The 27,147-nt window shown below is 40.6% G+C and overlaps 1 protein-coding gene across 2 annotated transcripts in view; it reads left to right on the top strand.

The window, feature by feature from the left end:
- Window positions 1–27,147, top strand: part of DACH2 (dachshund family transcription factor 2) — a 241,850-nt gene that overhangs the window by 204,327 nt on the left and 10,376 nt on the right. The window contains exons 8-10 of one of the 2 annotated variants that reach the window (XM_059859504.1): window positions 23,753–23,898; window positions 24,418–24,565; window positions 25,921–26,040. In XM_059859504.1, coding sequence (XP_059715487.1) covers window positions 23,753–23,898; window positions 24,418–24,565; window positions 25,921–26,040 — 414 coding nt within the window. Of the gene's footprint in view, window positions 1–23,752; window positions 23,899–24,417; window positions 24,566–25,920; window positions 26,065–27,147 lie in introns of both variants that reach the window. The other variant, XM_059859503.1, reaches the window with a different exon arrangement.

Consider the following 27,147-nt stretch of genomic DNA (forward strand, 5'->3'; position numbering starts at 1 on the left):
CACACAGAGGAAGAAAGGGATAAAAATACAGATAAAAATTCAAATTAGCCATAAAAATTGTTAATTGGTGACTCTGGAAGTTTTGCAGTATTTGTGACTGAGGGAGACCTTCAAGAAATTCACAGAAGCTGCGCTTCATAAAACAGTTCTTTCCTGAGGGTTCCATCCAGCGAGCCAGAGCTTGTCCTGCTGCCCACAGCTGGATGTTCCAGATCAGTGAAATGGAGAGCTCATGATTGTGACAGCAGTGTGTGCTCCTGCTGTCAGAAGAGCAAACCCAGCACTGGTGGATGGTATTTTGTGTAGCATTTTTTGTGTACTCAGGGACTTTTTTCTAATTTGATCTTGAATATCTAAGATGGCTCTGTGGAGTGTGTCTGTCTCCTGTGTAACAGTCACATTAAGATGGCAATTAAGGGCTCTGTCTTCCCTTTTGTGGAGGACTTGCTGCCCAGAGGCTTCAACACAGCAAGGCTGAGACAAAACTGCACATTAAGGTTCATCTCCAAAGTGGTTTAGAATGCTTCGTGCATTAGAATATTCCTGATAATAAAAGGTAATAAATCCTTAGTGAACTTCTAACCCTAACCATTCAAGGATTCTGTGCATAAGATATTTAAGTAACCTCAGAGTGGAAGTAGAAAAAGATTATTCTTGATGTGTAGTCATCAAACCAGAAAAAATGTGTTCTTCATTATATCCCAGACACTGCGTTGAATTCCTTTGATAAAGTTACATGAATTCTTATTAGCAGAGCTGATAACGGCCCATGTGCTCCTCTCAGAAGCCACTGGGGCTGCAGATTGCAGGAAATCAGATTTCATGTTTGATTGTTGGGGCAGAAGGCACCACTCCAACACTTGGGCCGTGTATGGGATTTGTGTGTTACAGCCACAGTTGTTTCTAGGGATGGACAGTTCTCTCCGTGGGTTTTTCGTATTATCAGCTGTCCTTTGGAAATTCACCATCGTGCCTGAAAGAGCAGGAGCCCACAATTGTAATCAGTCAATAAAATTTCAACTGCATTAGTTCAGTTTGTTACAGCCTGGTGCTGATAATGCCAAGTTTCTAAGGAGGATTTTATCTTTGCATGGGGCATTCACTGAAGAGTTGGACTTGAAGATTCTTGTTGGTCCCTTCTGAAGATTCCCAGCTGTGAATATCATCCTTGTAGCAGAACTGATAAAAAGATGGAAGGGGAGACAGCTGTGAGCTCTGAAATTGGAGGAGAACGAGTACAAACTAGAAAGAAGGATTGCTCCAATACAAAATTCCCCAGCACACTTCTTTGGTCATGCTTGGCCTTTCCATGTTGGTGTCAAAAATACCAACTGATTTATTTTGTTCTTTTATTTTGTAGTCAGTGTGAAAGTAGTTTCCAAAGCAGATTTTTCTTCTAGTTGACAGAATGTGACAGGCTATAACAAGCAGTTTAATAAATAAAATTCTGCTTCCAGGTGTATTCCGAGATGTTATAATCTATAAAACATGGTGCAGTTTTGAATCTGTCTGTTTCACCCGTCACTGGGGCTGCTCTGTGATATTTTGATAGTTGGAGCTGGCTTGTGTGAATTTGCTGACATATCCCGTGGCTGTTTTGGGAGCGTGTTGTCAGCGAGGGGATCCAGAGCTGTACAAATTTCACTGACAGATCAGTGGAGAGCCTCTTGTGCTGGGCTGGAAGATGCCTTTTTATGTGGATTATGCTGGATGATGGAGTATCTCCAGGAGATGGCTGAGCTGGAGCAGAAATTGGGATGTGTGTGTGTACACGTGCCTACTCAGAGAGGCCAGAAAATCACATGTTCAGAAATTGTTTAGAAAATACCATGTTATTAATACATCTGTAACCTCTGGGGACTTTTTAGATGCTGTCGATTTGGAGACTGTATTTGTTATTGTTGTCTTGGTTCTTGTTAGTTTGAAAATCTTGAAATTGACTGTAATGATGGCACCCTCCAGGCAAAAGGGTGGAGAGAGTCACATATTAAAGGAGGAGTCACAGAGCTGCTGTTTGACTTGTGACATTATTGTCATTATTGTCATTATTGCCAAATGGCCTTCGGCACTGGAGGCACGAGGGATTTAGGCAGAGAGTTGGAATTGCTCTATAAAACCACAGATCTATATTTATACTTATGTATATTTATATATACTGAATTTGATTTTAACTGATATATTACAAGGAAAGCATAATATTTCTGTAAAATCATCAGCAGTAGTAATAGCAATAATAAGGATTACATCATGACATACTTTCTTTGTACAAAGCTTTCTATATTTACAAAAAAAGGAAAGAAATCCACCAATATTCAAAAACTAATTGATAAGTTCCTCAGAGACAGTTCAGTTGTTTCAAGAAAGGTCATTGTGAATTTCTCTCCATAGTCAGGTGTGGAAAACTCAGCAGAAATTGAGTCAAGTATTTCTAGATTAGGGTGTGATTCACAGTAAGAATTCTCTCTAATACACAGGATAACTTTTCAGCAGCCTGTTTCAGGATGAGTGTTCTGTAAACATCACTCCCTATATGGCTCATATTAAATACTGTACGGAGCAGGCTGGAGCTTTAATTTTACACAACTAGCAGCTCATATATCATCAGTCACATAAAATACTGAGGGTAAATGGTCCCAAGTATCTGCAAAGTATGATTGTCTTTCTGGAAGAGCTGTTGCTAAGTTGGCAGAATCAATGTGGGGTTTTTTCACCAATGAGAGCCAACCTACACAGATTATGGGGGTTAATAAATTGTAATGGCAGAACTGAAGTCTCAAATTTTGCAGTTTGTTGGTTTTGCTCGATTTTTTTCTGATAATTTTTGCTGTTTTGAGCAGCAGAGTGGCTGGGCTGGGGCTTTCCTGTCTGACTCCAGTACAAGTGTGTTCTGATATTCCAGTGTGCAAGTTGTTGGGGAACTGGTTTCTCTTCTATGACTTACAGGAACATCTGTTCCCATTTCCTCTGTAGAAAAATTAGAGTCTCAAGGACTGCCATTTATTCCCTAATATTCCTCCTCATCTGAAATGGAAAATCTCAGCTCTCTGTACACGAAACTGCCTAGTTTTCTTTTTTTCTTGAAGTCTACACACAGAAATAAAGCTGCAGAGAAATTCCAGCTGGCAAAGGACCAGCAGCATCCTGCAGCACTCTCCTGAAGGAATTGCTATGGGAAGTGTCTGTGGCGTAGCTTTAGAATGTTTGCATCACTAAAATGAGACTGTTTATCTAAAAAAAGAGATTATAACAGAAGAAATCCAGAAGGCATAATAATACATATTAAACCTTGTTTTCCAGGCTGTTGAATCAATTTATAGGAATATGTGAGTGAGCAGGAAGGTAACAGCATCTGGTAGCAATAACAGTTTCCCTTCCTGAGTTACCAAATTAGCTATGGGAAGGTGATTAAAAATAAAATATAATGATTTCTGATAGAAATAGGTAAACGGCATGGGCTTTGAGATAAGAACTTGACAAATGTGAAAAATAAATGCAAAACTGGTTTTGAAAAGGGGGGGAGATTACCATTTTCTGTGTTGTGTGCCAAGGTTTGTGCATTTCAAATGTTGGCAGTTGGCTTCTTTTCAAAACTGATAAATAATGATGTTTGCTGTGGAAACAATTATCCTAAAAATAATTTAAAAGGTTTGTATCCCCTTTTTGTTTGCCTATAAAGACCACATTCGATTTATATATAGACAGAAAGAGCTTCACTTGCATCTATAAAACAGTTCTTAAATCATTCTAAATTATTGATGTGCACAAAGAACTCTTTCCGCTTTTGTTTGAAGTTTTATTTCTGCGGCGTTGTGCTTTCTAATTGTACTTTCAACTGCTATGACATCTGTTATAGTTGTTTCAAAAACTTTCCATACTTTTCTTTTTTAATGATAGACAGGCTTTTCAAAGACAAACTGTCTTCATTTTGAGCAAGAAAAATAATTAGTTGAAAAAGATCACTGATTTGGCCGGCGAACTCACCATTTTACTGTGTTTTTTTTTTTCACAAGTTGCTGTTTTATATGATTCCAGCACCTATTCAACAGAAAGCTGGCCAAGAGGAATTCATCTCTGCAGTAACTCAGAAACCATAGAGCACCAGCATATGTCCCTTGCTTCCCCGAGGAAATGCAGGACTTTATTCTAACAAAAAGAGTACCAAGAAAGTACTTCACAAACCCACAGTCTCTATATGTCTAACAGATGGAAAAGTAAGCTACTATTCCAAGCTGCTGTGCCCGACAATATAGGAATAAAGCTCAGAAATTGGAGATGAGATTAATGCTTAAAAGTCTGCTTAGAAGCCCTGTTTATTATAACTGATGATAGGAATATGTGGTGCAGCAATAAACAGGCTTTGAATGATCATAATGCAGTCTTACCTCTGGCGTAAAGTCTAGGAGACTAGATCTAAATTTAAAGTATTCCAGATTAGGATTTTAAATCTAAATTTAAAGTATTCCAGATTAGGAAAGCACAATGTAAAGACATTTCCTTGTCTTTTTTCAGAGGAGGGGATTTTTGCCCCTAAGGTAGAATTTTTTGAAAAATTTAAGCCCCGGACTCTGGTCCACTTGTGGTACACTGTAACTAACCTTTAAATTAGAAGTTGCCCAGAATTCATATAATAATTAATACAACGCTCAGGGATTTAATTGACCACAAGATTAAACTATTAAGGAAAAAATTTCATCCTAATTGAGAATTGAACCCCTACCCTTTATTCATGGAGTGTCTGCTCTGCCACTTGAGTCGTGAATTGGGGGTTAATTGTCTGTCTAGAATCTCGCAAGGAACAATTGTTTCATGCAATGGTGTTAACACATCCTGGCATAAGGCATTTCTATGGGAGTCCTGTTTTCCCCTGGATTATTTAGAGAGATGTCCTGAGCACAGCAAGGAAAGCTGCTGGATGTGGGGAAGGGAAGAAGGATGGAAACAAAAAAGGGATTTGGGGTTTCCTTTCACACACAATCCCAGCAATTTTCATGTTTCTGCTTAGATTCAGCAATGTAATTTGCTGCATATTTAAGTGTCCACTATTTTTCAGTGTTCAGGGAGCATAAGTTCCTTGATAATAACTCAAATTTGTGGCAGAATTACACTTCCCAGCTCAAGTTGTTACAAGACTTAGAAATGAGCAGCCTGGTGTACTGGAAGGTGTCCCTGGCAGACACCTTCCAGCAGAGTGTTGGAAGAAGATGTTCTCTAAGCACCCTTCCAATCCAAACCATTCTGTGAGTCTCTGAAATAACCTGTAAGTAACTTAACATAAACTCCTATAAAAACCATTAAAGAAAGCTAGGTGTACTTAAATTTTTACCATTTTTTTACTAATTTGCTTGCATGGTGATTAGTAAAATTCATTACTTCATAGAAGATTTTTCTGCTTCATTAGTGCAAATTTGCAGAACTTTTCTAATTACTATTCTCCTTTGAAGAATAAATAATAAGAGATAATATCAAAAATTTTTAACTAAATGAAGACTTAGTTATGGATAGAGTTAGGCATTTCTTATATTTAAGTATATTCTGGTTTTTAGATGCTTTTATAAATGTGCCTTTTGTCTTTACAGAAGAAACTGTCAGAATTTAGGAGAAGCTATTTTTGGACGGCATTATCCAAGATAAAAGGAAATGCAGAAAAGTTTAGCTTTTTAAACTTTGATTTCAAAAATCAGTCCTAAATCCTATGAGCAGGAAGGACCAAGTTAATTCATGCTTGAAGCTGTGTGAAATCTCTCTGTGCCAAGTGGAGGCTGGGAAGGGATAGCATCTCACAGGTCCTGTTTGAAACTGATGCTGTACAAAAATCTGTTTGGTTTTGGTGTTTTTTTTTTCCTTTGATTATTCTTTTTAAGTACCACACCCCAAGGAAATTTTAATTGTAATGACATGTAAGCATATGAGGTGTAATCAATATTCTGCAATATCTCTCCCTGCAGTTGCTTTGTTCGGATCAGGGTGCTCAGCAGCTGTTTAGAGATGTTTTATGACCAGGTACTTCTAGAATAGAGCACTTGAACCTTGTTCACATCTGAGAGGGGCCTTTGCAATGCTGCTGTGGTTCATGATGGATCACATCCCATCTCTGTGTTCCGTGGGCTGTGGAGAGAGATGTGCTCTGCACATGCAGTGTGTCAGAGTCCCCCAGGGCAGGGGTCACCCCAGCACACCCAGGACCCAAGTCCTGGCCTGTGGGGTCACAGGGATGGGAGAGGAGAAGTGGACAGGACTGGCTTCTGGCAGAGTGCTCGCTGCAGGGTGAGGTGTGTTCACAGTTTCACCTGTGTTTGACATAAAGCATAAAACCTGTGTGCTCGTATGCCTCGTGCCTGCACCAGCATTCTGCTGCCAGCCCTGGGGGAGCTCAGCCCAGGCACAGCAGCACTGTCCCAACATCCAGGTGACCCCTTACACACACACAAGAGCTGCTGTTTCACAGCTGGCTTCACATTTGCATTCACACTTCCTAACCTGCTCTGTCTGCTCCTGTGCTTATTCACTACTACAAAAATATCAGCAACATCATCTCCCAGACTTTCTGCTCTTTAATGGTTGTGTTTTAGAAGGCTGGAAGTGTGGAGGGCAGGCATGGCTCAGACTCTTCAGCTGGAGAAACAGTGTTTGAGACTAAAAGGGGATTTTTACAGTCTTACCCAGATTTGAGTTGGGTTTCAGTCACTCATTTCCAACTGCTCACTAAAATCCTGCAATAAAGAAAGAGGAAACATGATCTGATATTTCTAACAAAAAGGCTCAGCAGAGTGTTTCTTGCAGTGTGAGGAAATAGTTGTCCCAGGTCCCATAATAACAGTGTAGGCTCCCAAAAGCTGCCAGCATCTGAGGAGAATGGTGCCCTGGTGAGAAGTAGAGTAAGAAAGAACAGCATTCTCCCATTGCTGGTGACTTGGAAGAAAAAAACCTGGACATGTTCACAGTATGAACTAAGTGACAAAGCAATATTTTACACTCTGAGTGTGATTCCTTTACTGTTATCACCTAGTTCTAACTTCTCCTCTTTAAATATAATTCTGCTCCACAGTTTCCTCCACCTGCTGTTTTCCAAACCTCACACATGTCCTCAGTCCACATACAGCATCATCCTTCAGCTACACCCCCCAGCCACGTTTTCCACTGCCAATTCAAGCTCTCTATAGAGCCCAGCCTGCCTGCCTCCCTTTTTTTTTCTTTTTCCTCTTTATGTTTTGATTTTTTTTTTCTTTTCTGTAGGAAACAAATCCATATATTGACAAAGAAACCTTCAGGGTCAGAAAACTTTTTGGTTTTGATGTTTTGGGGTTTTTTCTACTCTCTTTATTCTTTTTAAGTAAGTACCACACCAAAAAAAAATTTAACACTTTTAATGACTTTTCAGTGTGTTAGGTAAGTGTAATTGACCCTGTGTAACATTGCTGTCTGCAGTTGGTTTAGATTTTAAAAAAATCCATAGTCTGTCACATAGAAGACCCGCCTGGGGTGAGTGGAAGCCCTCAGCAGTGTGAGATCCAAAGCCATACCCTGCAGGTACTCAGCACTGCTCAGGGAGTGTTGTAAATTGTGATGATGGTCACACAGTATTCCCTGTGGAATCTTGCCTTTAGCTGGGCATGGTCTGGCAAGTTCTGCAGTTAACAAGGAAATGAAGCTCCCACAGCCCCTGCCCAGGCTGCCAGAAAGAGGCCTGTCCTGGGATTCCTGTGGGGCTGGGGGAAGCAGCTGTGCTCAGATTCTGCCCTTGGAGCAGCTTTTGCCTTCACCTTCCCTTCACTGCTCCTGGAGGAAGCAACTGATAGGGATCGACACGATTTCCTGGGCACAGCACATTCCGATTTTTATTATGATATTACCAGGACATATGTTTGTGGAAAGAAGATATATATGCATATATCTCTCTGTTTAGCCTTGGAATAGAAACTGTGTAGAAATGGTATATTACCTGCATGAAACTGAAAATATGGGTGCCATAGGGTGCAGGAATTGGGCCCAGCTTTGCTTACAAATCAGCTTGATGATGAGGCTGCAAAAGTTATATTTTCACTGCTTTCACATACTGAATTTATTAGCTTCTGGAAATTGATTTTGGATGCCTTTCATTTGCCATTGGGCTGGAGTCAAAGGCAAAACGATGATATACCACATTTTGCTCACTCATCTTTTTATTGCCCAACTATTGTTATTGAGGGAAAGACATTTGATGTGTTCCTCAGAGGAGACAGAAAGCACATTTCATTTTCTTTTAATTGATGAAAGTGTAACTGAACACGAGTCCTGCAGTCCTCACCTTCAATATCCAGGAGGAGTTATAAGGGATAGAGGGAATGGCACTGGGATTCAGCTTGGATCAGGGCTGAGAGCAGAAGCCAGCAGGGCTGTCAAACTTTGTCCTGTTTTATTTGCTTGGAAGGAACGGTGCGAAGTTAATATCGATGCAGTGCTGGGAAAGTGCTCAAGTAGTTATCTCTGGGAAGGTAATGTGAACTCAGCAGTATCATTGCTTTGATCTTTGGTTAAAGTCTTACAAAACTAGATTGCTGTTTGATTGACAACCTTGTCAGAGAGTGAATGAAGACTGACACTCTAATATTGAAAACGCAGCGTTTACAAAACTTAAAGCCCGAGTTTTCTCATGACACTGCTGCTTTTGTGGAAGACTGAATTTCACATTTATTTTTAAATAAGTGTATACCTTGCTGTGTGCAGCTAAAACTCATGATTTTAGACTGCTGGCTCACAAATTCTTCTCACCCTAATAATTGGTGCAGATATGTTTATAGCAAGAGCACTGTCACCGTGCATTTCAGGAGCTGCTGCTTGAAGGCTTGAACGTGGTGGTATTTATCACATCTCAATACCAAATCATGATCAATCCAGCACAGGCTGATGGATGCAGGAGTGGCAGGCTGAGCTTGGGTTGGGTAGTGGATCTGACAGTGCCTGGGTGGGTCTGATAACACAGGTTAAAGGTTTTCTGACTTGCGTTCTCTCCTGAAGGGTTGTCTTCAGCTGTTGTTTCTTCAATTACCCCCTGTAATACCCTCAAATGAGACTGTTAAAGGGAGACTTATTTAGTGGAGTAGTCTTCTGTCATGCCAGAAAGTCATGGGTGCTTTTCTACACAGTCCCCAATTTCTTCTTCAAATCAGACAAAATAATACGTTTTGCTTGTTCAGAAAATAAAGGGCCTTAAACAACTCTCACTCCTATTTTTATCTGACATGACATTAACTGCCATGATTTAAATAAAGTGCAAGAATGAGCCAGATTGTGCCTATTCCCACATCAAAATACCTTCAGCAAGAAAATGTCTCCCCGAAATAATAATCCTGCATCATCCAGAGGTGTTAGTGAAGAGACTCTTTATGTGATGCAGTTTAAAAATAGGCATCCAAAAGATTTTCACAGAAGGGGCTGCTGAGCTGTGCTGTGGGGCGTGGGAACTACTTAAATTGGCTTTCCTGTCAAAGCCAGTGTTTGCTGAGACTACATCATCAGTTTTTCCTGACCTTCTGGTTCTCAATTTACTTCAGGATTGCTAAATTCTGAGTGCAGTTCTTTCCTTACCTCTCAAGTCATGGATGTCCTGTATGGATGTGTGTGGATGTAGCATTCAGCATCCCTAGAAATTTGCACAAACACTTGCAGATTGAGACGTGCAGTACACTGTAATATCTTTACTAAAGTGTCCTTCATGAAGAAATATTAATTAAAAGCCCAGATTAAAGCCACTTTCATCAGCAATGCAGCTTTGCTGAAGAAACCCTAAATTTGACTGTATTTTCAAAGTGGACATGTGTAAGTCATGAGGATAAATAACCATGTCATTATTTGAGGTCTGCGAGTGATTTCAGAAGGAAAAGCATATATAGCTGTGTTGATTATGCAGAATAAATTATTTTCAAATACACATTTAAATCAGTACATTTTTTTTTATTGTGTAGAAAATACATGTCCACGAAAAAACCCTCTAATGATCACCTAAATTTTGCTGTAAAGATTTTTTTAAATACATATCTGAAATTCCTTTGGAAATGTCCCCAATCTGCTTCCATATTGCAACACATATGGTAAGAAAATCTTGCTTACAAGCCAGTGACTGTTTTTAAACAGTTTTCAGAATTGCACTGAATAACAGCTCATGCACAAAAACTGGTGTGTTTTGTATTTGTAACAAGAAGCTTAACATTTTCTAAACGATGACAAATTTCTCCCTGGATATTTTTTAATGTAATAATAGGATTAGTTTAGCTGTCCCTAGGGGTTTTTTATGTACGTAGGCACTGGTGGTATGTTAGGAATATTTCTGAGTCATTCTGGTTCTGTCTTCCTGCTTTCTTCAGAATTGAGAGGCCTCTGTGGCCATGAAGGTTGTTGCTGTTGATGGCTTTGATGTGTGTGTGCATGACACGTAATGTTGATATTTAGGAAACGATTCCTTTGCTATTATTTTGATAAAGCAGTTTCTGGAACTTGTTGTATTTCAGTTAAAGATTTACGGCTCTCCTTTCGCCTCAGACCTCATTTTTAAAGGTCAGAAGAGAAAAGAAACCCCAAACCATAAACATATTAAGTGAAATATCCATGGTACCTCCAGTTAATGGTATTTCCTTAAAGCAGATAAGTTACTGAGCCCCCTTTTAAAACAAGAGTGTTAATTTACTGTTTCCTTTCATCTGTTGAAATAATTACTTTTCTTCTTCGCCTTCAATAGTTTGTTCTGGTCGTTAACATTTCTGTAAAATTAAGTTTGAAAGGTGCTTTTAATGTTCACATAGACTGCAGAGCACATTTGACTGCTAAAATCAACCTACTTAAGGCAGAACTAATGTTTAACACTTGCAGCTATTTGAAGTAGTTCACTGCCCAGTTTAATGGTGCTGCCAAGGGCAATGGTCACATTACTCGCTGCTGGATTTGGGGGGGTTCTTGTGCTGGCAGTAAAGACTCCTGAAAACATTGGCTTAGTTCTTAAAGGCATCATTTTCCTACTCCCAAAGCTATAAACTGTAATTTTGTGGGCAGCAGTGGAGGAGAAGCACTAACCCCTGCTCTTGGCCATGTACTCTGTTTAGGAGTCACAGTTTCTGTGTCTTAATGACCTTTCCTGCAAGCTCTGGTTAAAAAAAGATGAGATCAAGCTGTGCAAAACCGATGCTGATGGTGGGAGAAGTGATCTTACATCATGGGAACTGGGGTTTTTGGGATCAGGTCAGCTTTAAGGCACCTGCAGCAGCAGGTGAAGAGCAACCCTGGGCAGCCCAGCCAGGCCTGGTGGGCAGGAGGTGGGAGGGACACGTGGGGACACCTTGGCTGCATCATGAACCAGCTGTTTTGGTCACAGCCCAACCAGCACCTTCTGATCTGTTGGTTTTTGTGGATTTCCCTGATTCATCTCCAGAAGTGGATGTGTCTGCCATGCACTATAGAAATGCTGCTCCAGCCTTGCACTGGGAACGGACCCTCCCAGTGGCCAAATTCACTTCAGACCATTCCCCTCCCAACACTGCCTCAGTCTGAGAGGTTGAGAATGCAGGTCAGACGAGATGATTTATGGGAATCTTCAGGCCAGTCCTACAGAAGAAAATGTAACTATTGCTTTGTGGAGATGGGACCTGTGCTGGAATCCTCAGCACATCAGTGGGAATGGCCTGGTGCAGGACTGCCCTGAGTAACCCACAGCCCAGCACATACATCACATTATTCCTCTGTGAGGTCATGGATTTATAACCAAACAGCTGCTTTTTCTCCTTTAATAAGCAGGGGCAGGCAGAGAATTTAAAGATTAGGCAATACATCTTCTCAACAAGAAAAAAAAATTATATATATTTACTAAACAGTGAGTGAAATTTTCCCCTTGGCTGGTCTAGTGCAATTTTGCAAGCTCCAACAATGCTGAATGGATGTTATTGAGAAGTGAATTTGGCTCATTCTTTTTTATGCTTTTAATAAATACCCAAGGGAAAGGCAGTTGTTCAAGGAAAATGAAATACAAATAAACATAAAATATATTCTCAGTAGGCATTCTGAGGAACTCGGGGCTTGAGTTTTATGCCATGTTTTTTTTCCTGTTACTTGCAAGCAAAACTAAAATATTCATATAAGCTGTCAGTTCTCTAAGGCAAATTCATCCTTTTGAAAACTAAAACAAAATATAGATTCAGTGTCTAGAACAGAAACAAAGTGAAACATAAAAATGATATTTCTGTTCCAGGGTATGTCATTGTAATGCACTGTATTATTTTGGACTGTGGATATAAGTGTTGGGAGTTTTTGAACAGCATCCTGTAACAATTCTTGAGACACAGTCATGCACAAGACATCATTTGTAATTATAGCAGTTTGCCATTTTCAGCTGCTCTCTGCTTATTTCTCAATTGATTGATAATTCATGTACTTCAAGCTAATGAAGATTTTTCATGGTGCCAGCTAATAGACATTGCCAGTTTTTCCTACCTAAATTTCAGGACAACAGTAGTAGTTTTATTGGAAGGAAAAGGAAATAGAAACTTAGTTGATTTCCAATGCCTTTTTCACTTTGATTTGGGGTACCACAGAGAAGTACAGTCAGTGGAGAACGTTTATTGCAATAAAGAAGAAGAATTTAGATTTTGGATTTCATTTCAGACTAATCATTGCCCAAACTTTCACCAAGTCCTTAAAAAAATCTGTGGTTCCTCAGCTGGAGGTGTCCTGGGGAGGGTCAGAGGCACCTTTGTTGGATGCATGAGTATTTTTATTCCCAATTATTTATCTTGCATTATTACTGTTATGACTGTTAATGAGTTCACAGAGAATTTAGTTGCACTGTCTAATAATTGTTGGCTTAAACAAATCACAGAAAGAAACTTTTTATAGCTCTAGACTGCACATCCAAGTGGGATACCTTTGTCAGATGCAGTGCAGGTTGATTTGAAGTCAGTATTTATGCTAGAGAGTGTAAATCCAGACTCTGCATTGTAAAAGCCAGAGCAGATTGCACTGTTTGAGACTGAGCTTCAAAGGTTCCCCAGCACCTGGATTGAGTCTGCAAAAATGTGGATTTTATTTTCCTGGAAGCTGTGTGGGAAAACACCTTCCCAGGTAAGGTTTGTGTTCGTTAATATTTTGATCCACTGCTTGTTTTTTATCAGCCACAGCCTTGGAATTTGCACAAACCACCCAGAAATAGCTTCATCCCCAGCCCCTTCCCCTGGGCCTGCAGTCACCCCTGTGAAAACCCAGGGCTCGAGTGGCAGCATGTACAGCATCGCTACCTTTCAGAATTGTACAAAACTAGCTGATTAAATCTGATTTTAAATACTGCTTTCAGCCCAGAACCCTGCCTTTTTAATAATCAATTAAAACATTGCTTCATTGTGTTTATTCAGTGTGTATAAAGCACTGCTTGACATGGATTAGACCTTACATAGCAGTACACAGCTGTAGCCCATCCAGCATTTTCCAAATGAGTTTGCACAAGGAATAAAAGATTGCCATCTGAGCAACACTGGAGGGAGACAAGAGCAGACAAAAGGCAGTTAAACGCTACAAAAAGAAAAAAGACCCTGTTGAGATAGAAATTTCTGAGCAAATGCCTCCATTTCACAGGGAGATACTGTAGCAGGCAATGTACATTGATTTTAGCACGTGAAGTACATTGCTTTGGGGATTCATTAAGCTTCATTTTGTGCACTATCATGAATGGGGATGTCAGCCACTCTCTCAAGTAATGCAGGGTTTCAAAGCGAGGAGGTAGAATGAGCCAAAGTGAAAATATAATGTGCCCTGCAGAGAGAGTGAGGCAGTTGGGAAAGGAAAGTGCTTGGCTTGCTATAAGCCGTACGTCACAGGAGCAGTAATCAAAACCTAAACATTTGTGAAGGGGTTTATGCTTATAGAGTTTATAATGTGCCTTAGAACAGTATGTTCATGCTCCTGGCTGGCCTGCTGGGAGTCCCCTGGAAGGAGAGGTGCACTGATGGAGTGCAGAGCCTCATTCCTGTCCATTGGAAGAAAAATGTGGACAATTGTTTGATACTTTTTAGTTACCTCCTTCTTTAAACTTGTTCAAGCTATTTTTAAATTTGGTCACATCTGGTTTTTCACTTTCTGTATTTGCAGTGGGGGGGTGCTCAAGAAGGTGCTGTTCTCCTCCCCTCCACTTTTCCTCGGGAGCCAGTGGCAGAGTTCTGCTCTCTGTGGCCCCTCACCATCTCCTCAGGAATCACCTGCCAAATCCAGAAGCCACAGAAAGTAGCTGGATCCATAGAGCTGGATTTTTCAGCTACCAACCAAATCCATGGCTGGTTTGAAATCTATGATGTCAATGAATTCAGTGAATCTAGAGGTCTGGGTTCCTGTGTAATTTGTTTTTCTTTGTATCTTGTTTTAGTTAAGAAGCATGTAACTCCAAGGATTTATCCAAAAGTCTGTTTAGTATGTTTGATTTAGTAGTTATGGCACCACTGACTTTTTTTTGACTTAGCCTACTACATAAATTACAGTGCTTTGGAAACAAAACATTCATGAAGTTCCTTGAAGTTTTCTTAGTGGTGGGATTGTAATGCCAAACACCAAAAGAATGGGATTGTACCTACACCTTGCTCAATTCTCCAGCTTTTGTGCCTTGACGTTGTTTTTAATGCAATTAACCCAAACACCAGGGCTCTACTGCCACACTCTGCCACGTGCACTCTGTAACAGAGCATGGCTTTATGAATTTTCCTGTTCCATGTTGGTGGCACGGGGTGCTTGGTCAAACAGGAGTTGAGGGAAACTGCTGAGAGCTGCTGGGAATTGTAATCCTGCACCATACTGGTAACCAGTTAGAGGGAAGCAGAGCTGGAATTGCTGAAATAGTTCACACTTTTTTTTACAAGTGATGTTTTGTCTCTGGGATGTGCTGGGGGTCACTGTGAAGGAGGTGGTCACTGCAGAGGTGAGCACAGCAGAACAGCATCCACCTCTCCAGCAGCTCAGGCTCCTCTGGGGCAGGAACACGGCAGATTAATGTCAAATAGCTGCTGCCTTCTGCAGAAAGTTCTCCTCTTCCTTTCCTCTCCCCAGTATTTGACCCTTTAAAAGTGCTCAGGCCAAGTGACAGCCGCAGACTTCCCAGTTATTAGGCTGCAGAGTAGTGGATGTGCAGTGTTTGGTGCTTAGCTTCCATTTATACCCTGATCACAGCTGCCATTTGGGTCAGGAAGAGGTTTTGCTGTTGATAAATTGGCTGTGTGCTAGGAAAACTTGTCTTTCCCCAGAGCATCGTGTAATGATTTGGTGGTGAGGAGTTGCCATGGCCAGGCAGCTCCGCACGGATCGTGCTGGAATATCCGTCAGGCTGGTCACTCTGTCACTGCCGTGTCACATCCCCACACCGGGGCTGGGTCTCTGCCTCAGGGGCTCTTCCTTGCCCTCCTGGCTCAGCAAGGGAGGAGCACAGACATCAGGCAAATTCTGGCTTTTTCTTAGCCCCAGAGAGGGTTGGTTGTGTCAGGGTGCAGCTCTGCGACCTGGAGTCCTGCAGGAGATACTGGCAGTGTCTAACTGGTGGCACTGGGAGTGGAGATGGGCTCCCAGCAGGGATCAGGATGTGCTCTGGGCTTCATGGGATGGATCAGGAGCTGGGGCAAGGTTAAAGGTTTCTGGGGAAAAGTCAGAATTAAAACAGGTGAAGTAAAAAGGGATGGATTTCTCATGCTTAATCAGGGTTTATAAAATCAATGTGTAACTGAACTGAATTCAAACACTGGGATATATAAGCAGAGTCCTTTATTGACATCTGAGGAATTCATAATTCATTCAGAAGCAAACCTTTCAGGTGCTCATCTCTCTGGGTATATTTTCCCGTTAATCATATTTCTCCTAACGATCAGTTTTGAAAGTTGTCTTATTTCTGCAGCGCAAAAATATCCTGCCAGTGAACATTCCCCAATTGCACTCATAATTATTTCTGATTAAAAGTGCCCTGGCCTGACAGCACCAGGGAAATTAATAGGAGAAGCTTTCTACAAGTTTTAGAAGACGAGCAAAGACATACTCACTCCCTCTTAAAATTATTTAAGCAGGTGCTGTGGGAAGCCATTGCTTTTATAATGCTCTTCAGATGTTTACAGCAAAACATTTTTTCCCAGTGATTGAATTTTTCAAAGTACTAAAATACCACGGAGAAATATGTTTCCCACCAGTTTTATGGCTCCCTGGATGCATTCTATACAAACCTTGTATCTGCCTGGACACAAACACTCTATTGCAAAAAGATATCTTGCCATTTTAACAAGCTGCACTGCTTTGAAAGGATGCACTGCATCACCAGTGGGAATGTCAGTACCTTAAGAGTAATACTGCTTTAAGGGTACTATTTTATTAAAGCAGACCTCAGTAATTTGTTCCTGACTGTTATACATCCTTATTTTATTAAAGGTATTTTACATCTGTGGAGGAGATTACTACCACTCCTATTTTCTCCACTACTTGGCTTTAATGGATGATGTGGAATATAATATTTATTAGGCCTAAGCAAGGGAGGACATAATAGCAGAATTGTCCTTTATAACCTATTTTACACAGCTGTAAAATAAACCTTAATAAAGCAAGAATAATTATCCAGGGATATCCAGGAAATGGAGTATTCCTCCTGTTTCAAATATTTGAAAGGCTTAACTGCTGGCTGTACATGTACTTTAAGAAATTGAACTCAACAGTAATAATATTAATATTAGCTTGATACTATTTTAAAATATATTAAGAGGTTAAGTACCTTGTGTGTCACAAGTGCTATGCTAGCATAAATCAATACATAACTGTAATTTCTCTGTGGTTTTGACTGTATATGATCCTCCAGGATTATCCTGTTTCCTGCATAGCTTTGTTTTCCTGTTTCTTGGTGTGATTTCTCTTCTTGGTGACAGTCGCTGAAATCTGTCCCAAAGGGAAAGATTTTGTATTAAGGACCTAATGCAGTTTTGCAAACTGATTCCTGATCAGATACTCCAGAAGAATGCTAAAGCAATTCCTCTCTTCCCTCTGCCTTCTTGATTTCTTCCTCCTGTTGTCCTATTTATATTTTTTTTCATTGTGGAAATGATTTGGACTACAGTTATTACATTAATTATCCAAACTGACATTTTTGCAGTGTGTGAAAGGACAGGGTGGTATGTAAAATAGATGCACTAAGAACACCTACAGTATGACAACAAGTAGCAGGGTAATTGCTGAAAATGAAGTCTTTTCTGCTATCCCTTCTCTTCAACATCTGTTGTTCCATATGGAGTCATAAATATTTGCAACAAAATAGTTGAAGAAATAATCTCAACATTAATAGGGAAAAGCTGAATCCGCGAAGAAAATTGAAGAATCTTTTTTTTTTTTTCTTCTTGGCAAATTCCTCCTACCCATCCTCATCTGACACTTTAAAATCTCAGTAGAGGAATAGTCAGACTACAGTGATGCTTAAAAATCACCATGAAAAAAACCTTTTGTGAATGTTAATAGGAGAGTTAGCTGAGAAAAATTGTATAACCTCCTGATAATGACCATGAGGAGGATTTTGTTTATTTTGTTTCATTTTCCCCCTTTCTTCCATGCCACAGTAATTTTGTTACTAAACTTTTATTGAATAGTTCACATTATTTCACAGAAATAATCCTCCTCATCTTGGTGAGGAGTGACAAGGTACTATTATTGCCTGAATAAAATAGTTACTTTAAATTACCATATGGAAAATGCACATCAATAGTTTTTAAGCTTCTCTTTAGATTAAGAAGCATTTTACAGCACAAAGCAACTTTAAATATTTTGGAATCCAGATTACCAAAACCTGCCCAAGGAGCAGCTTGTAGGAGAAAGCAAAGATATTAATAACATGGGCAAACAAATTGTAAATAATTCTGAGTAGTAAAAAAAGCATTTTGAAGGCTCTTTATATATGTATTAGGAGCTTTAGTGGGAGTACTTAGGCTTCTCCTTAATGAACAGAATTTAACAAGGTGACATCAGTTGTATTTGTTTTTCTTAATCTGCACAGACTGAACTTTAAACTGGGGTTACGTGCTGTGAAACTTTAGTTCTGATGTTGAGCCTGTGAATTGCTGCACTTTTTAGTTTTATTTTTCACTATTATTGCAAACCAAGTGTCTCATCTAACTCAGGTCTTTGTTTTTAAGGCTTGAATTAATAAAATATTTTCAGGTGTTTTTACTGCCAGTGCCATGTGAACATCAGAGTATATTGTAAATATGTTAAAGTTATAAATAGATATAATTTTCTGGGTTATTAATGAGAGTACACTGATGAAAATGTCAAAGCTGTATAATTATGCACCTCTTGATAAAGAGTGCACAGATAAAGGCAATTTATAAACTGTAATTTCAGCTTTTTCTAGTGAAATTTTCATTTCTCTGCTTTTTGCCGTCTCCTTGCATTCAAACCTCAAGTGGCAGCTCTGTGATGCCCTTTGGGAGGACACACCCTTGTCATTCCTGAGATCAGGAGTGGTGTCCAGGGGATCAGGGCAGTGCTGTCCCCTGGGCTGGCACTGCTGGGGCACCTCCAGTGCTGGGGGCAGCTCGGGGACCCTCATGACCAGAGGGACATTGAGGGGCTGGAGTGAGTCCAGGGAAGGGAATGGAGCTGGGAAGGGGCTGGAGCCCCAGGAGGGGCTGAGGGAGTTGGGAAGGGGCCCAGCCTGCAGAAAAGGAGGCTCAGGGGGGACCTTGTGGCTCTGCACAGCTCCTGACAGGAGGGGACAGCCAGGGGAGGCTCTGCTCCCAGGGAACAGGGACAGGAGGAGAGGGAACGGCCTCAGGCTGGGCCAGGGGAGAATCAGGTTGGATGGTGGAAAATTCCTTCATGGAAAGTGTCCAGCCCTGGCACAGCTGCCCAGGGCAGTGCTGGAGTCCCCATCCCTGGTGGGACTCAAAAGCCCTGTGGATGTGGCCCGTGGGGACATGGTCAGTGGTGGCCTAGGCAGGGCTGGGGGAACAGCTGGACTCCATCATGACCTTACAGCTCTTTCCCAACCTCAACCATTCCATGGTTGTATGGTCTGCATTTCCTGCTGATCCCACTGAAAAAGTTTTATTAAACACTTGTTCAGACAGAGTGGAGTGATTTCAGAGTGCACAGATGAGAACCTGCTTGGACACAGATAAGTGGAGCACAGCTGATGGTACCATTCTCTGTTTCTAGAAGCTTTTAAGGCAGCATGGAAATGTATAGGAAACGTGTATTTAATTGTTAGATACTGTTCTCAAAGTGAAGTTTGTCCTGACAAAGCTCAGTAGTGAACCAGGCTTGTATCAGTCACTGGGAAACGAAATGAAATCTGATTTAAAGGTACTGCACTGGATTAATCAGCTGCTCCTCAATTGCATTCATTGACCCCGTTCATTCAGGGGCTGTAATTAATTAAAACAGCAGTGACTTTAAATTTGGCACCTGAATCACAAGGTTAAAGCACTAAATTTCTGCCTGGTGCCTGGTTTACAGGAGACATCTCTTTTTGCACTGATGATCAGGAGTCTCACCTCCTGGCAGAGCAGCAATGAGTGAGGGGGAAAAAATATAGAGTGTTATGGAGGATTTTGGAAGTTATGATGACATGGAAGACAGATAACCCTGTCCTTGTGGAATTAGAAATGCAAAATACTTGAACCAAACAATGAGTCAGATTACAGGTTTTCATACTTGTTTTGCTGTAAAAGAAAAAAACAACCTGGCTTCTAGTTAAGCAATACAGAAGTAGCCAAGATTTAAAATTAAAATAAGAAGTCTCTTTCAGAAAACTGATTTTGCAGTCAAAAATCAAAATTTTAGCCCTAATTATATTAAAATACCCATGTTTGGACACCACCTAGAGCTGGAAGTCAGGGCACCTCTTGCCACCATGAAGATTTATCAGTTTGGATTATTCTGTCAGGTCTTTGGGCAAATAATGGTATTTCAAATACATATTTTACTTTCAGAGATGAGTCACACAGACAACCCAGCTGATGTTGCAAATCCTCTGCTTTATTTTATTAAAAGACAAAGAGGTCCATTAGAGTATCCAGGCTGTTCTGTACCTATGGGCCATTAAATGTAATCCCCATCACTCAGGTATGAAACTCAAAGAATTACAATTTTAATAAACCACTTCAGTCCCTGGGTTTCTAAATTTTATGCCACAGGCAGGGAAAAGGAGTGACCCAGCCATCATCTGTGTCCAAAACCATCTTCTTATCCCTGCCTGGAGGGTTTCTGAGATCAAATGTCTTGGTTAGTAACTAACAGGTTAATAACTCTAAATCCTGTATCAATTGTTTCTCTCTCCTCCATATGCCATGTATTTATTTAATGTATGAGTTACATTCTGTGCACTGTTGGAGGTGAGTAATGCTCCTACAGCTCCAGGTAGATACAGTTTTTAAGTGCATGAGAAGAAATAACTTGGTGGTCTAACCAGTATAAATTGTACTTTTAATATTTCTCCCTTGTTTTGAGTGGGACGTGGCATTTCAAGTGGATCAGGGCTGTGACTGATGGGTTTAAAAACATGCCTTCTGAAAGAAAATAAACCAGCTGGCAAATAAAAGTGCCTGTTGGTTTGGGCCGTGCAGGGAGCAATTCACGTTCCCCACGTTCCCAGTGCTGTGTTCAGTCTGGAGGTTGATGCTTCATTTGCCAATCCCTGTTCCTTCAATTTAGGCAGAAGACAGAAGATGAAATACTTAAGCATATTGAATTAAGAGCAAGAAACTTCCTAGCAGATTTCTGTGTGCTTTCCCAGGATGATACTCCATTCACTGTTAGTGTTTACTGTGTATTTCTTTGCTCTGCAGTATAATTCTTACTTTCATCTATTCATCTGGATGTCAGCTAGAAATTAAAATGAAAAGACTGCGCTCTAAATGGATTCCTGAATGCTTTTATAAAGCATGGCAGGTTTAACAAACAGGCTCGATAAAAGTAGTTCCCACTTTGCTTCAATAATCAGAAAGGTTGTTTGTGTCCTTGGTCAGACTGGAGCTGTCTTGGCTTTATTTCTTGCTTATTCTGTTGTATTGTATATGTGAGTGCAGCTTTTAGCATTTATATTTTTAGTGGTGTCTAAAATCAAAATCCTTAAATCAACATTATTTTTTTTCCATTAAAGAGATGCATTTGATACAGTCCCCAAGAAATTCTTCCAGCACATGCCATTTTTAATTGCTTTACCAATTATGATTCCTCAAGTCTAGCTAATAAATTTCTGCCTAACTGTGCACTTATTCAGAGCTTGGGCAAGATGTAGACACCGTTCAGATGTGAAGACCTATTACAAGATTGAAATAGATTTCTAATGCATTTATCATTCATCTTTGCAGAGTGTGATTTCAATCAGAAAAAAAATGATGAATGGTTTGACAGTTTCCACCCATATACGCTAAAACATAATATGCTGCTTCTAGTTTCAGCTATTACAGACTTTAACATGCAATGTGACCTTGGTCTGCAAAGCATGTTTGGTTAGCACAAAAACTTAATCATAAGAAGTCATAAGTAGAATCCTTCTTCTTTACTGCCCTTTTTCTGGGACTTGGAAATTTATTGCTTCTGGGACAGGTAGGATATGAACAATGGGCCAAATAGAGTCCAGGGTTATCTCATCTGTGTGAAAACTGCTGCTGAAAATCGATGTGACCTCTGCTACACTGTCATCCCAATTCCCACCCTCTGTGTCCTATTTGTCTTTTGGTAGAAGCTTAGATCTGTGTGCTGTCTCTATGTGTCTCTCTTGGGCCAGATTATCAAAATGAATCATTGCCTGCATACCTCTTATATTTCTATTTATTTTCCTGGTGTTGACTGGGTCTGATGAAATATGATTCTTTTTGCATTTGATCCTCACTGCAGCAAGCAGCACCTAATTTAGCTGTGTCTATCTCTTTAAAGAAGAGTAATACTATTTTGAAACTTCAATCTGCTGTACAGTAGCATTACAAACCATAGACCATGCAACCTGTCTTCACAGTCAATAGTAATTTTCCTTTCGGCCAATTTAATGTTATTACTTTCATCTCCAAATAGCAGAGATTTCTAGAGGTGTTAGAGCAGCTCCAGTTTCGTTATGCATACTTCATGTATTGCTTTCTTTTTCAAATGCCACTTCTGTTTAGTCTTTTGTGACTCCGTGGCTTCGCTGTTCTTTCTGTGTGGCACCATGTGTGACAACTAATCAGGTTATTTTAAAAACTCTGCCACTGATAGATTTGAATGTGAGGAATGGTGTGTCTGAATCAGCACAAACTTCGTGGTCTGACTTTGTTACTTGAGCTGGGATTTTTTTAAATGGATCACTTAAATTCCATCTAAGATGCCATCTCTGAGGACGTGTGGAGGTTACTGGCTTTTGTTATTAGTCCTGAAAAATCATTAGGAAGATGTTCCTTTTAATGAACTCACAGAGCAAAGACAAAATACTCCCAAACCAGAGATTTCAATGAATACTTGAAAACTGCTAATGCTCCTGGTTTGTTGTCAGGTGGATGCAAAAAGTGCAGCTCAGTGGAGGCTCCTGAGTGTGTTACACCAGGAAACAGTGCTGCAGTGGAGACACCCTGGGTTAATTAGTTGTCAGATTCTTTTTAAGTTGTTTATTCCTTAAAAACAGGAGTGAAAGAAGGAGACCTTTTGAATATGGTGTGGTCTAATTGTAAATTCAGGCTTTAATGTCACCAAGGCACTTGATAGATGAAACTCTGGGGGCTGGCTGGCTGCTGCCCTGGGCAAGCACTAGCATCATGGCCAAGGCAGGTATCACAGGCTTCCCTAAAAAGGAGGTGCTGGGCAGACACTTGCCATGATTTCTGCAAGTGCAGGATCTTGATGTCTATATATATATAGAGAGAGAGAGAGAAAGAGACTGGAATATTGCACAGAAGTATTTTTTTAATATTTCACAGTGAAAGAATTGTACAAAGTTTAGCTTCAGTCACAGCTAGATTTTAATTGTGTGGTTTTCAGCAATTAAAATGAATATGTGGGAAGAAGTGCTCAAAGGGATCTGAGAGAAGGAGCTACATCTACTATCCTAAAAGATCCTTCAATTATTCTATTCAAAAACGGGAGTTCCTTGGTGATAGTATTGATTCCTCACCAAATTGAAGGGATTCTAGAAAAAAAGAATTTCTAACATCGTTTCTTTCTGGATACACATTTCTGCTGTCTGTGCACAGATTGATCTATACCCACACCATGTATTTGCAAGAAGGAGTGAAGGGGGAAGCTGCCAGGCCCCAGTTTGCTCTCTGCAGTAGATGCTCCAGTTCCAAGCAGTGCTGGCAGAGGGGATGGATGACTCAGTGGAGATTATTTACTGCTGAGCACGGGAAGGGGAAAGGTAAAGAAGTAAAGAGATGTGATATATTCCTTGATTAGAATTTTGCCAAGGTTATAGCAACAAAAACCGCACATCACAGAATGGCAAACATGATAGAATGAAGACAGGTCATTCAGGTTTAATGAACTGCGTAATACTGTTATAATTCTGTGGTATAATTCTGTAGAATTTGAGATATAATAGTCTGTACTCCATTACAGCTGTGTTATAGTCTCAGTGTATTGATTATTGTTCTGTACTATTTTGCCAACTTGCCTTGGCAACAGTCCCAGCTGCCCAAAGACTGAAACAATGTTGATTTTACTAATGCACTTGTATTTTGACTTCCAGATAAACAAAATGCTAGTTGCTAGAAATTACAGTCACCTATATTTCCAATGCATTCTGATGTTGCTTTTAAACCTATCTTTACAGAAGAGGTCCAAATTGCCATTCCAATAATGAAACCAACCTTAGATAAAGTCCAACTGGCTGGACAGGCCTTGCCTCCTGGATTTCCGGCGCCATTTCTTTTTGCTGATGGTCTTTCATCAGTAGAAACACTATTAACCAACATTCAGGTAAATTCTTCTCAGGGCCTGGTTATGTCATGATAGATAACGTGTGTTTCTTTTGCACTCTTAAAAAAGTTTCAGAAACAATTTTGTATTTGTAGTTTCTCATCTCTTTAATTTCATGTCGTGCTTAGGTTTCCTCTCTCCCTGGCGTTATCAGTCATGGAAGGGTTTCATACATTGTATATTTGACTTAATAATTGGCAATATTTGAAATTCACCATTCTCATTATTCCTGCAGTGCTCTCTGCACAGTTACTGCACAGTTACTGAGGTGAGCAGAGACATGGCACTGTGTGTGTAACCAAATTAACCAAAGCTGTACTGAATGTTTCCATGCCACAAAATTCCTCATAAATAACTCCAACATTAGCTACTTCTGATACCCAGTTGTGTTTCAGGTCTGTATGTTCCTGCTTCTAATCTTTCTGTTTTCCTAGAGGGTGTAAAAGAAACAAATGGATGAATTTTGTCACTGCTGAGAGGAAATGATGTTTTCAGATCTTGCATTTGTGTGTGTTTTAGGGCCTGCTGAAAGTGGCTGTGGACAATGCAAGAGTCCAGGAAAAGCAGATACAGCAGGAAAAGAAAGAGTTAAAGATGGAGCTTTGTAGAGAGCGAGAACTACGAGAGAGCTTGGAAAGGCAACTCACAGCTGAGCTGCAAAGCAGAGGTGAGTGAGGGAAAAATGGAGTTTAGGTGTCTGTGAAACGTGTAATCCTTTGGCATTTCCAGCTGGTGCTGTCGAGGGCTCAGAGTTAACTGACATTCATACTGGTGTAATGCAGCAGTGGACCTGCCCTGGTAATGAAAGATTCAAATCTCCTAGTACCAGAGCTAAGCACAGGTTTCTGTGAGCAGAAGGAACATAGCTGAAGGATTATTACCTGTAGGGCAACTGGCCCCAGAGAGTTTTGGCAGGCTCTGAGCAGGGAAGCTGGGGCAGTTCCATGGCTTCCAGGTGTATTAGCATCACTCTGCCCAGGTATTCCCAGCCCGATTTCTTCATTTGACAGTTTTAATTTCTTTTTGTTTCTGCTGTTATCCTCCAAGCATCATCAGTCCTACTGTGAGAAAGACATGGCTTTAATTTGGGTATTTAGGTGATTTTTTTCATTACTTCCCTAACTCATATTTCTGCAGTTTCAGTGCTGCTCAGTTTGTCTTGTAGAGAACTTCAGCACAACAAAATAGAGCTGTGAGAAATTGTCTGCCCAAGTGCAAGATCTGAAGGAAATAATCTTAGGATTTTTGTTTTTTTTTTTTGCATCAGGAGATTGAGGTGCAGAAGCACACCCCAAATGGGGCCTTCTGAGACAAAACCATGACTGGTTAGAAGCTTTTGATAATAATAGGCAATTAAATTGGTAAATCTGAATTTCTCGCTGTGCTGTTGCAAAGGAGGCAGTATTAGTATTCTTTTTAAAATTCAGATCTGCATCTGAAGGAACAGCACTTCATGTGCCAAAAGCTACTTCTAGATTACATCCATGAAATCAGAAAGATAAAACTAGATAAGACCGAAAGTGGAGGTGCCTAGTCCTTTCTTCCTTTGCTTCTTGAATGGAAATTGAGTGTGTGGAGCTTTCTGCAGTGCCAGGTCTCACTAAGAGGAACCAAAGGCACCTCTCAGTCAGCTTGTGGAGGGTCAGTAAATCCTTCTGAGGCTGTTAATCGCAGTGGGTGTCCACAAATGTTGCATCACCCAAATGTGATGGGACTGTAAAACAAAACTGAGTTCCTTGGGACAGCCCAGTGTGCCCCTCCTGAATCCCAGCTAACTTACCAAAAACTTCAAGTCATTCACAGACTTTGATAGCTCCTGACTTGTGACAGAATTGCACCGATAATCACCATCGCCAGAATTGTTTGTCTTTCAGGTCACCACCACATGCACATCTTTATTGTCCTAGGAGTCCTGAGCTAGAACTGCACCTTTGAATATCGAACATAAACTAAATTTTTACTGTCTCCATCATCTGTTAATTGTGCCCTGACAACCATTCTTACACTGTGTTTACATTTCAGCCACAATTCAAAAACGCTTGAAGAAAGAGAAGAAGGCAAAGAGAAAATTGCAGGAAGCTTTGGAATTTGAATCCAAGAGAAGAGAACAAGTGGAACAGGCTCTGAAACAGGCCACATCAGGTGACGGTCTCAGGATGTTAAATGGTAATGTCTTAGTTGGCCTTTCACAGTCAGCTTAAAATGATGTTTGATTGAGTGGAAAAAAAAATCAGATGGTGCACAGAGCAAATTTCAGAATAAACCCCCACAATTCTTTCCTGAAATAATGAAAAATCTATTTCAGGCTATGTGCTCTGGGTCGAGAATTAAAAAAATAAATAAGTCTGCAACTAGAGAAACAGACAGAGCAGTTTACACAGAGATGACAAGAAATGCTGAATATATTACAGAGAAATCTGTTACAGTGCCAGCTAAGACAATGTGAAATTTGGTTCCTATAAGGTTCTGTGAACTCTTCTCTCCCAGCAGATTCATTTTTAGAACTGCTGAGCTTCATTTCAAAAGCCGTTTGGCTGAAGTTTGCTCAGCCTCAGGACCTATTAAGTTTGTTAAATATGTATCAGCTTTCAGAGCTGACTGGGTTTTGAACACTTCCCAAATATTCTTGTGAAACAAAAGCAAATCAGTTCATCTCCTAAACAGTGATTAGGTTCTGGCTACCCGGGAGGGTTTGCCTTTTGTGCTTCAGATGATTCTGGCCAAACTTTAGAGCTTTGGTTTGAACATTTAAGACTGAACCTAGCTGAGATTTAATTAATTTCAGCTTCTGCAGCTAAGGTTTAGTCTGTGCATCCCTACCTGGAGTCTCTGCAGAGGTTCAGGAATCAGAGTGACGTTCAGTCCCTGCTGCATTCAGGTGTCCTGTGGTGTGTTAATTTGTGTTGCCTGCTTTGGGCGCTGCTAGAGACTGCAGAGTGCAAAAGCTGCCTGACTGCTGAGCAAAAATAATGAATTTGGCTTGTCTGGAGTTCTCAGCTGTGAGAGCTGCCCACAGTTGTCTAAAGCCAGGGCTGTGTGTGTGCCCTGGCACGGCAGTGCTCGGCAGGAGATGGGAGCTGAGATTTACCTGGGGCACCCAAGGCACATAAACTCTGTGAGTACCAGAGCAGCATCTCTCAGAGGCTCCTCTCATCTGCTGCTCAGAGCCCTGCACATCCTGGAAGCAGGGACTGGCTGCTGTCCCTGGAGCACTGGCAGTGGCCAAGGGGATCCAGGTGTGGATTCACA

Source organism: Haemorhous mexicanus, chromosome 14 (assembly GCF_027477595.1).
Source record: "Haemorhous mexicanus isolate bHaeMex1 chromosome 14, bHaeMex1.pri, whole genome shotgun sequence".
Classification (NCBI taxonomy): domain Eukaryota; kingdom Metazoa; phylum Chordata; class Aves; order Passeriformes; family Fringillidae; genus Haemorhous; species Haemorhous mexicanus.